At 28.7% G+C, this 12646-nt stretch overlaps 2 protein-coding genes across 2 annotated transcripts in view; one reads left to right on the forward strand and one right to left on the reverse strand.

The window, feature by feature from the left end:
• Window positions 1-890, forward strand: part of LOC108692158 (glutathione S-transferase 1-1-like) — a 16980-nt gene extending 16090 nt beyond the window's left edge. The window contains exon 6 of the mRNA XM_018200348.1: window positions 90-890. Coding sequence (XP_018055837.1) covers window positions 90-325 — 236 coding nt within the window. The 3' untranslated portion in view covers window positions 326-890. The remainder of the gene's footprint in view (window positions 1-89) is intronic.
• A 1788-nt stretch (window positions 891-2678) lies between these two features.
• Window positions 2679-12646, reverse strand: part of LOC108691954 (putative thiamine transporter SLC35F3) — a 15774-nt gene continuing 5806 nt past the window's right edge. Inside the window, exons 4-11 of the mRNA XM_018199985.1 lie at window positions 11882-12034; window positions 11410-11760; window positions 10937-11065; window positions 10671-10860; window positions 10499-10588; window positions 9146-9275; window positions 5561-5907; window positions 2679-2809 (exon numbers count right to left, since the gene is read on the reverse strand). Coding sequence (XP_018055474.1) covers window positions 2757-2809; window positions 5561-5907; window positions 9146-9275; window positions 10499-10588; window positions 10671-10860; window positions 10937-11065; window positions 11410-11760; window positions 11882-12034 — 1443 coding nt within the window. The 3' untranslated portion in view covers window positions 2679-2756. The remainder of the gene's footprint in view (window positions 2810-5560; window positions 5908-9145; window positions 9276-10498; window positions 10589-10670; window positions 10861-10936; window positions 11066-11409; window positions 11761-11881; window positions 12035-12646) is intronic.

A 12646-nucleotide genomic window follows, 5' to 3' on the forward strand; every position in this document is an offset into this window, starting at 1 on the left:
TCGTTATTTATTTTCATTTATTTATTATAAAATAAGACATTAATATTTTTAATTGTTAAATTGTTGTACATACATATATTTATTAATAGATAGCTTGACAATCGCCGATTTTCCATTGATAACCGCGACAATGTGTCTGGAAGCCATTGACTTCAAATTGGATGCTTGGCCTTACGTAATGAAATGGTATGACAATTTCAAACGGAAGCATCCTGATCTTTGGGAAATTGCGGCGAATGGAATGCGAGAAATCAGTTATTTTGAGAAACATCCACCAGTACTCGATATGAATCATCCGATACATCCGGTACGCAAAAGTACATGAAAGAGTTTCTGCAATGAAATCCAATAGTTTTGCACATTTGCAAATGCTTTTTAAATTAATTTGCAGTTTTTCTAAGCATAATATAAAAAGAATGATAATAAAAGTAAATTTTTACTAAACTAGATTTATTATTGACACATTCATTCAATATTTGCACAATATTTCCATAATATTCTTCTTATGTATCTTATATATTAAACTACAGAATCTATATTACAATATATTTGTATGATAAATATTATAATTAGCATGGCAGTTACAAACTGTCATGTGTTAACTTTTGTGTAATTGACAATATATGTATATGTACAAATGAAATAAATTTGTTGATATACATTTCGGTTTATTCTTAAACAAAATGTTAGTATATTTAAGTTAGTATAGTTAATTGAAAAATTTGTAAATAGTATCTGTCATAATTATGTACATAAAATTGTATCTAGTAATAGATAATTATTTATTGATATAAGATGATAAATGAAAAGTAATAATTGATGTGTGTAAAATAATTCTATGAAAATGTGTCGTATGTAACACTTATAAAAATATATATTTACTATCAATATAAGAGTTAATTTAATTGTTTATAGAAGTTTATGTATACAGATATTTTTACAAGTAAACCTACGGAAGTGTCACTTTTTTAATGAAACTTTGCATATTTGTAACCGAAACCATCAATATAGATTTTCAATTTATTTCACTATAATATATGTTAAATCTATCCTTACCTTTAAGAGATAATTTTCGTTCTTCAGAGTGGATCTTTGCAATAAAAAAAGATACGTGTCAAATATTTTTCAAAATTTTACAAATATGTAAAGTTTTAATAAAATCGGTGAGTGAAACTTCCGTAGGTATACTTATTAAAATTTAACGACTTAATAGTTTCATCGTAAACAGATTCTAAGCTGATCACGAACCTTAATAATCCTCAAATTTTGCTACATTAATTTTATTCGTGAAATATAACATGGGAACAATGTATATATATATATGTATATATAAATTGAGCTGTCACATATCCAGTATTTCTGACATATTAAATATCTCTCATTTTATAGACTATAGCCACAACTTTCGACACTGTTGTAACATTATATTAAGAAGAGTATTTATTGTTAGAATAGAAATAAAACTATCAACCCTGTTAATATTACGCTAATTCCGTGGAATAAGAATATCACTATGAATCATTTGCAACAATTTACAAATGCGATGAAACATTGTATCATTAATTTTATCATGATACATTTTCTACAAATAACATCTATATTAGGACCAACAATATCTTCAGAGATGAAAAATGGTATTTAGAGTTAATTTCTGAGTTAATTTTCAGAGTCATTATTTTTGATTGTCTTTATATATTATTCAATATCGTTTGTAACTTCCACTAATGACAATGTATATTGTGATATTTGTGAAACTCCCGAATGAAGAGAGAGAGGTGTCTTGATCTAAATTATTTCTAACATATTTTTGACATATCTAGAAACGTATTGAAATTGACAAATCTTTTGAATTTTTTTATCGATAATATAACACGCGATAAATCCATAAGATGGATTTATCAATATTTTAACAATTGCAAGTGTCGTCTTTATTTTAATGCGTAATATAACAAATCCTCTCGAACTTCTCTATAATGGGATACATCTAGACAAATACAGTCGATTGACTATATGTCATCTGAATTTGTTTTCGTGCTAAATTGAGCTACAGTTATCACACATACATCATACATACATCAATAATATGTACGTTAATGTATCATGAATAATACCACAGAGATATCTCCAACGCATTTAAATCCAATATGTGAATACTTTGATCATAGCTGTTTAGGAAATGACAAAGCAAAAGAATAGAAAACATCAACAAGAGGATATAAGTTATTTTTGTTAATATATATTTCTGCAAGATGTTTTTCAGCAATGAGCTTCTCAAAGATTTTAAAATAATTTATTTAATTTCAACTGCAGACATTTTGTTAAAATGCTTAGTAATCTTATAAATAAATTAAGAAATTTAAGTATTCGATCAAAAAATATTCAATTTATGGACAGATTTATTTTTACCTGTATTTGTTAATCGTAATACAAGCTCTGTTCGTTTCCAGAGATTATATTAGAAAGTTGGGGTAAATAGAAAATGGTTAATTAAATAGCTAATATAGTTGATGGAACGGACAATGGAATACACAATTACTTCAAGGTAGTCTTAAGGAATATTTAAAAGTACTGATAGAATCTATTTCCTGATTGAATTTGTGTTTATACCTCATTGATAACTTCGGCTATCGAGTCAATGAGGCTTATGCTCTGCCATGATACCTTAATTATTACTTTAATTTTCCATGTGTTTAGTCACCGAACCCTACCCGAGGGTGAGCGTAGGTGCGATTTTATGTAACCGGTTCGATAATCGATTACGTCGCGCGACGATCCATCTGACATGCCGTGCCTGTGTTTCCTGCTCCACCTGCAAATGAAAATTATGTTATTCATGATAATTCTAACAATCATTACCTAAAAATTTCAATCAACATGCAAAACACGGTTTTTTTGCCAATTCGACAGGAAAGATACGTGGAAACTTCCCAACATTAGTATCCTTCATTGTTAATTACAATGCACAATCACAAAAAAAAATACAAGACTACAAATACTATTTTGTCTATATTATAACTATTCTCTTTCATATTTAATTTGTAGTACACAATACAAGATAAATTTATTTGATTTTATTTATTATATTTTGTTTATATACAGGATAGTCCATTTTAATCAATCCAATAGAATATCTAATAGAATATCTCCAAATCTTTAAGTTTAAGATAAAAATGTTTCAGATTTTTAGTTACAAGTGAGAAACAAGATTTTGTCTTTAAGAAGATATCTTTAAGATCAGATTAAAGTTACCTAAAATTTTTTTAATGGAATTATATACAGAATGTTTGATAAGTAATGATAAAACTCTCGCACAAGAATAGAGACTAACTGAGTCGAAAAGTCTTCGACCATTTTACAATTTTCAATAGTTAACAAAATATTAATTATTAAAAATCGTCAAATATTGGTTTTCAATAATTTTTTACTCAAGTATTACTCAAGTATTATCTTTACAGAAAAATATCAAGTGCCAAAAATTGTTTATTTTCTTCTCATAGAACTTTAAGAATTTTTTCAGAATTATTTAGTACCGCATTTTCTCATGTTGATAAAAATAGTTGCCAATATAAGAAAATGTATTACTAAAAAATTGATAAAAAATTCTGAAAAAATTCTTAGAGCTCTATTTGATGATTTTTATTAGTAAATTAATATCTTATTAATTATTGTGTAAAAATTGCAAAATAATAGAGAATTTTTCGACTCAGTTTAGTCCGTTCTATTCCTATGCAAGATTTTTCGTTACTTATCAAACATCCTGTATATTGTTTACATACGATTTCACTATTTATTTTACATATATATCTTAAATTAAAATATTAATTTATAAGGTTAAAATATTAATTTATAAGAAATAAAAAATCAATAATTACGAGATATTTAAAATATTTCATATCAATATTTGTCAGAATAAAGTATAAAATATCTTGTAAACTATTGGTTTTTTGATATCTCTCTATCTTAATATTTTTATATGTAAAATAATATTATAAAGAAAAATCATATTACATAAAAAATATATAATTCCATTAAAAAATTTTAGATAATCTTGACCTGTATGTATGTGAGAAGAACATCTCTTCTCAAGATCAATCACAATCACCATCTTCTTTCCCTCTTGTAACTTTTTTAAAAAACATTTTTGTCTTAAAATTAAAGATTTTGAGATAATGAATTAATAAAAATGGATCACACTAACATATATTATAGTATATTTCAAAAACAAAAAACTATAAATTTAATTTATCTAATTTATCATATTATTTCTTGAATTGAAAATGTATAAATTAAAAAATTTGAATTATATTCCTATCTTTATTTAAATTTTTTTATGTCTACTATTTTTATTATTATATTATAGTATTTGTAGAAAATCACCACGTGAAATCAAATTTATATCCAATACAAAAAGTCACGGATATCCCATTACATTACATGGAAATATTATATAACTTTATCATGTCTTATTTAATGTATAGCAAAAAATTTTCTGATCAAATATAATCGAATTTATATAATAAATATACATATAACCAAATATATAATTAATTACATGGGATTGCCCGTTTCGTTTTGCAAAATATACATTTAACAAACTGAATGACAACAATTATAATTATATCATTGAATATCGAACAGCATGACACATGTCACTATGCATCATTCCAAAAATTTATATGGGAAACACGGACGATATATGTATACGATAAAAATAAAAATAACTTGTAACATTTACGAATACCTGCAACATTCTCGGAACAGGATACTAAACAGATCGATCACTATGAGCTAAGATAAATAGATGCGAAGGAATTTATAATTTTATAAAGGCATTCCTCATTGCACGCATCACACGCATATGCTTTCATATCAATATACAGGGCCCCTTACAACTTATACTTTTTTATTAAACATTTTTTAAAGTTATACACACATCTATCTGTGTGAAAATATGAAAACTTCGATATTTAAAACTTATTGAATTAAAAAAAAATAAGATAAATAGAGAATAAACTTTCAATGTTTAAATAGACAATCTTATTATTTTCTTTAATTTTAAATTCTGTTTTTACCATAATTTTAAGTTTTGTTATTTCTTATTAAAATACTTAATATTGTAAAAAATAAAGTATTATACATATGTAAAATAGATAGATATGTAAAATAGATAGAAGACTTTGAATTAACTAAAAAGAAATATAAATAAGATTCTCTTAATTTAAAATACCCTGTATATACCTGCAATTAGCGTTCGGCGTTTATACTACGTTACATTAATCACTTAGGCGCTAGCTTAAATAGCAATTATAACATTATGCAACTCAATATTCAGCGCTTTCAAGATGATTTGCGACTGCCACTCACTAACAAATCCCTGCTCAGTTACCCAGCATATTCGTACCTCGAGCGTTACAAACAAAACTCTACACGGTGCTACTCGTCGCCAGCCAACTATCACGATCACGTTCGATTTGATCTTGATCACTTCCTGCACCTGATTCCTACCTGATTTCTTACCGCGTCACACGTGGCTTCGCCACCAGCCTGATTGTTCTCATACCTTGATGTTGATTACGAGGATCATGCGAATAGCTGTTGCTGACGACGGTGGTGGTCGAGGTGATGGAAGTCGAGGTAGAAGGAAGGACACGGCGTGATTGGGTTTCAGAGGTCGAGCTGTATTGTTGAGGGTTGTTGTTAACATGTCGAAGAATGGCAGGCTGATTACTGCTGTTGGTGCTATTGTTGTTGTTGTTGTTGTTATTGCTGATCGGCAACAGCGTCTGACCATCTCCATGCGCGGCAGAAACGCCGTAGCTCCTCAGACGGTGCTGACGTTGTTGAAGGGATGTTCTGCGACCTCTAAGGATATTCCTGCTGCCGCGTTGCTGGCCGCCCCCCGTGGTACTGCGTATATATATCAAGTCCGAGACTCTCATAAATCGATTTCTCGATTATCTTCGTACGGGGGTAGACCTGCGGTAGCTCTTCTCGACAGTATGTCTCGCAGCGCGGTCTCGTTGGTCTTTTTTTTTAATCGGTAGGGACTATCGCGTGATGCTTGAATATTTCGATACGCGGATTTCCTTCTTATTTAAAGACTCTATAATCTATATGTTCTCTCCATATGCTCACGTTAATTCTTAGGGTAGGTTGGGGTGGAAGACACGAGCATCTGTCATAGAAATCTAGCGATTCTCCAGTTTTTCAGCACAAGCTATTAATTATATTATAATTGAATGATTGGATACTGCAGTAACATATATGTATACATAATATATACATATCACATTTATGTAGGAGCATGTTAAAGTATACGATACGACAAATCTAAAGTGAGAATTACTTAGTGGTACACTTACAAACCGTAAAAAGGCGACAAATTATTTCAAAAGGAGTTATAAAACATGAAAGCATTGAATTAATTTATACATTTAATACGTACATTAGTCTTTTTTGATGCTGTTAGAACGGAAATCAATGCTTATTTCTTTGGTAATTATTAGTTATGCACACGATACTAATTTTTATTTTTATCGGTTTCCGTTCATTATTCTTTGTTTTCAAAAAAATATTTATCTTTTTATCTCACCTTTTTTCTAAAAGAAAAATTAATTGGTATTTTTAAATAAAAAAATTATGGCTTGCATACAAATAATTTACAATAAATGTCGCAAGATTTCTATGATCAAGTTACTACATAATTAATCAGATGAGGTAATAGACGAACAAACAAGAGCACGTGACTAAATTATATGTATATTGAGTGTAAAATAATAGGTACACCGTTCTAGGATGCTTTACGAGTACGATCGTTAAGACAAGCAATCTCTTAAGATTTTCGAGGGCAATAACAGAATTAATTCTGAATCTAATCTGCCTTACAATCCAATTTTGAATAGGGGTTTGGTATAAAAATGGCTAATACAGACACATAATGCATCAAAGCTAACAGAATGATCAAAAGAAAAATAATGTCGGAAAAAAGAAGCGTAAAGAAGAGGCATGCCGATTTGCTTTAAAAAAATAAGCCAATGAAAAGTACGCCAAGCTTAAACGTATGCATGCAGAATGAAGAAGAAAAAAATGTTATAAATCATGCGCCGATTGACATTTATATCATTTGCTCTTTTACAGAAAATTCATCGCAAGTGAATTAATGACTCAAATGACCAAAATGATACTTATTCTTATAAATGTATTCATTACTTTTATTATTTCCGTAAATAATGATTTATCTCTGTTATATGCAAAAATTCTAATTATTAATTCAGACATGAATCTTTGTGTTAGTAATATCTGTACGTCATGATCGTTTTCGAAAAACGTTAGAATTAATATACCTTCTTATTATATAAATTTAAGTATTTTTATAAAGTCATATTTGATTTTAACAATTATTTTCAATTATTTTTTTATACATATAGAGATTTCTTTTTTATTTTATTATAATTTTATACTACTTGAATAGTAAATTAAATTAATTATTGAGAGAAAGGATGAATTTTCAGTAAGACCAGAGCAAGACATATGGGATGTATTTTCTTACCTTGTACTGTGACTCATGAGGACTACGTTTCTGTAACAGCATATAATGGATCCTGATTGTTGGGAAGCGAGTGATGAAATGATCGATTTCAAAGATAATACAACAAGCAACTTAAGCTAATTAAATCATTTATTCTCCTAATTCTTTTTTTTTTAAACAGTTTAAATTCTTTAACTGCCAAAAATATATTACATTATTTTAATAAATAATTTTATAAATATCATCACATATATTTTTGCATAATTCTTATTAACAATAAAAAAGTAGTATTTAAATAGTATTTAAATAAAGTATAATATTCTTATATAATAAAAAGCTAAAAAATTTATTAGTTTGTAAACGAATTCCATCAATTCAAATACATTTGGTATGTGAATTTGAATGTTCAAATATTAAAATATGAAAATAATACTAAAAAACATTATTTATTTATGTTTGAACTGTGGGGAACTCGGGGGCAGTTCACATAATCATATAAAATATTATAATAAATAACAAATATAAAATTACAAAATTTATTTTAAATACGCACCAGAGTGCTTTTAAAATTGCTTTCAAAATAATAAAATTGAATAAGAAAAGTTAAAAATTTGGCTTATATTAATTAATGTATTTCATGATGCATCTAAATATTAATGTATCACTAGTTTAGAAAAAAATATATAAAGTGCACTAAATAGCTTTTTTATGTCGGTTACATTGTCATTATTATTTATATGTATTGTTGCTATCATATAATTTAATTATTCTTTAAACCTGTTGCATATTCCATCCTGTAAAACAATCAGTGCTAGCTTTTAATTTTTATGTAAAGCGTGACGATGTGCTCAAGTTGCCTCTAAATGCGAAAGAAAACTGCATTGCTTTGACATAAGTCGACATAATTAGGTTTGTATTTATGCAGTAAAACAAAATTTATCTCGTATGATTTGAAAATGTCATCGCATGTATTTAGCTGCGAAGCTGCGAAGTAAAGGCTGATGAGACGCAAAACAAATTGTAAAAATTGTTTAAACGCAAAATCCATATTGAAACTTAAAGATTTCCAAAACAAAAAAACGATTGCAAATAATATAATAGAATAAATTCATAAAAGATTCCTATATTTTCGTAATCATCGCGCGTTTAATCAGGTTTCGCGACAAAAGAGGGATTTATTGAAACTATGTACGTTTTGCGAAGACGGGCATATAAAAGTTCTCTAGGAAAAGTTCTATGTTACTTTACCAAAGCGTATTTTATAAAATATATTTTATTACGCTTTGAAAAAATCGTCAAAACTAAGGCAATATAATAGATAAACGTATATATAATATATATATACATATGGATAAGTAAGTCAAGCATATCCTACTTAAGTGAGACTACGCGCTGCTTCTATTCTGGTGCCAAATAAGGTAAAAGACAACAGTTCGATATTGTTGCAAAAGTAAAGTAGATGTATAGAGAGAGAGAGAGAGAGACACAAATTGTTTTGGACGGACGAAGAGTTTGCTAGAGAAACTAAAGACTAAAAGATAAATTAAATGAACTCCGAATTAAAAGTGCATACCATAGAAACGCGTTGTATATAAAATACAAACTGAGAAAACATACCGAAGAAGTCTTGTTATATAATCTGGCCAATTATCCGGGAACATTACGAGGAAGAAACCCACCGCTATGAAGATCATGCCTGCTAATTTCATGCCCATGAAGTACGCTCCATAAAAAATAACGTCCAATGCTGCACAATTAAATTAACGATTAACAGTAAGCAACAGATTTTATAAATAACAATGAATAAAAAGATAACTTTTTTTTAATATCTGTCTTATCATTACAAGTATTTATGTAATGTTTGAATTATTTATCTGTAACGTGTTGAAAAGAATCGAAACCAAGGATCGAAAAGTTTGTATATTTTAAGTAAATATACCGATGGAGAGATAACTTTGACCTTCCCAGCAAACGAGAATGGATTGAAATGAATTGAAATGGATTCAGATTTTCAGAAATATTGATTCACGAATGTTAAAATGAATGCTTTTCAATCCTGAACACATTTTTATTCATTTATAGGAATTGTATGAAACATATCTCTAAAGAGCCTTTCAATCTAAAAATGATATTAGCTTTTTCTGTACATTGTGAATACTGTTCAATTCAAAATTTTATAATAGGAATAGGAAAGTTTTTCAATCCAATTGCATCCAATTGAATCCCAAAAAAAGTATTCGCTATTTAAAATACACATTCGGATAGAAAAAAATTTCAATCCATTTTAATCCATTCTTATTTGCTAGATTGATGTATGTTATCCAAATTATGATCCTGAATGGCTAAAACCTCTAAGGTTTTAGCCGTTCATTATTCGTTAAAAAGTTATTAAACAAGTTTAAAAAATGACGTCTTATTTTTGCCACATACAATATTTAAAAACAATCTTCCTTGCCCTGTGTACGTAATAGCTTTCCATGCGAAGTGAGTTTCATCCCACCTCCCCTCTTCTCTGCTAAAAGACGTAATGATTTTTTCTTGTTTCGCGTAAAAAGTCGAACGCTCCTAGACAGGAGGAAAGGTGGGATATGGAATTCATTTCGTGTGGAAAGTAAAATATATTTTTTTAAATCTAGTAGAAAGAAATTCATCATTTTTCAAACTTTTTTTTGCTAATAATTTTCTTGATATGCCATGGTCATCGGGACAGGACATCCCTCCATTGATATATTTATTACATTTTATTTTCTTTCGATTTATTCTTGGAACTATAATTCTTGTGAAGAGATAATTCTTTATTTGTAATTTCATTAATATTATATTCAAAGTTTATATTTTCAAATAAGAGCCATTTTTTAAATTCTACATCCTTTCTATAAACGCAGATCTTTACTTTTAATGTGTAATTACTGATTATTAAAAATAGTCATTTGATTATTTAAAAATAATAGTTGTGTGTGTTTTACTTACCAGCAGATACAGGTACAGCTGTTATTAATCCAAGAGTAATGAATAGGTCGTAGGTGAGCGCGATGCTGAAATTGCCGAGCATATTCGCAACTGTGAATAATTAAATCATTCAAATTACATTTCGTTACGGATGTTATATTGAATAGTAATCTAGTTCAGCATAAGTTCAGACCTAAATGGAGGATGCTGGCAGAGAGTAAAGCTGCCCAAGGTAATCTTGCCCAGTGTATGGTTTCTACTCCCGAAAAATACAGAGCCAGGCAAATTGGCCATAACAAGGCGGCGTTACATAAACCAATAAGAGAAAAAAATAAAGACATTTGGCCGAACGTAGTTTCTCCAATTACTTTCTTAAAGAGGACCTGAATGAACAAAATGCTCTTAAAAATTTAATATTTTTATTTAATTGCAATATAATTCACAAGATATTATACTTACTTTATAAACGGCAGAGCCAGCTGCCGCTGCTGTAGCTAAAACGACACCTCCTAGCGTTGGACTTCCAGTTATTCCGTCCATGTAAGCTAAAAGCGCAATACCAGTGTTACAGAGGATCACCGCGACTATCTGTAAATAATTAGAAAAACTTTATGTTGAGTTTAATATAATAAAATTAAAACTTTATGTTGTAAAAATACACAAAGTTCATGCAGAATATATTTCAGCTATACGTATATTTGTATATACGTAAAGATACGTAAGAGTACCAATATGTTATACACAAAAATGCCATTAAAAAAAATTTTTTAACATTATTTATACGTTAGATTTATAAAAAGATTTAATATTCTTCATAAAAGTAACTTTCGTATTTAATAAATTAATATATTAACATAAGTAAAATAAAATTTTAACAACAAAATTGGATTTTGGAATAAAAATTGAACGACTTTTTTCTTACATCTACTCACCCTCACACCCACGAATTGTTCATGAAGAATGACCCACGAAAGTAGATAGACGCATGACACATTGGTTGCATATAATGCCATCACGTCCGTGGCTAGCAGTATTCTCAGCGAGAGTATATATAAATAATTCGTGATGACCCATAAGCTGCAGAAAAGGCTGCATCTAATTAAGAAGCGGCCGCCAGTGAAACCCTTATCACGGAAACCGCGGAGACTTTCGGCTATTATTTCTGAAGGGGTGGCGCATTTGGTTTTCGCAGCCCAACAAATGAAATATACCGGAAAGTATAAGATTTCCCAATTGGTACAAAACCACGTCGTAAAGAAGGGCGCATCGTATGGAAGAATGATCTGAAGATAATAATTACCTTAACATCATCTCGTTAGAGATAGAGAGAGAGAGAGAGAGAGAGAGAGAGAGAGAGAGAGAGAGAGGAAAAAGTAAAAGGAGATTAAAGGAAACTAAACTTACATGTTGATGATGAAATCCGCTCACAGAGGAATTTACGGATTCGGACGTCTCCGAGATCTTATCTGATTTACGAAAGTACAAATACTTAATACAATGAGTCGCGCCAACCCAACTCGCGGTTACACATATCGTCACGCACACGCCGAAATAGATCTGCAATTATAAGAGTAATCTTCGTCCCTTTTTGTTTTTCCCTATATATATATATATAGTTAAAGTAATAAAATTTTCTTCTTTTTATAAAAATAATCGAATAAAATGCATATGTCAATAATAAGTGGAAAAATCGATCGATAAAATAATATAAATAAAGAGAGAAAGAACAAGAAAAAAAAATAAAGGTCAAGAATTCTAAATTTGATCAAAGCGGCTCTTAATGCTTAATAATATTCATATCTAAATTCTCAAATATATTTTTCAATTTTATAAATTGCGCATCGATTCGATACGTTGGATTTGAAATGTAAATTGAAGCTGGAAATAATATCACAAATAATATTGATCAACTTTAATAATGATGCTAATAATTACATTTTAAAACACTGCAAAGAATTTATTATGAAAAATATCATCTAAGCTAAGTTTAAATCTGGATCTCGGCTTTCCAAGATGGAAATTATATCCTAAGATGTAATTTATAAATAATATTTAGTAATATAATTTGTAAAATATTATTTCCAATTTTAGTTTATGATGACATTTCAAGTTTGACAAACTTTAAATCGGCGTGCAGTTTATAGAAAAATGTGTTTGATTTAGAATATT

The sequence above is a fragment of the Atta colombica genome, unplaced genomic scaffold, assembly GCF_001594045.1.
Source record: "Atta colombica isolate Treedump-2 unplaced genomic scaffold, Acol1.0 scaffold1, whole genome shotgun sequence".
In the NCBI taxonomy this organism is placed as follows: Eukaryota; Metazoa; Arthropoda; class Insecta; order Hymenoptera; family Formicidae; genus Atta; species Atta colombica.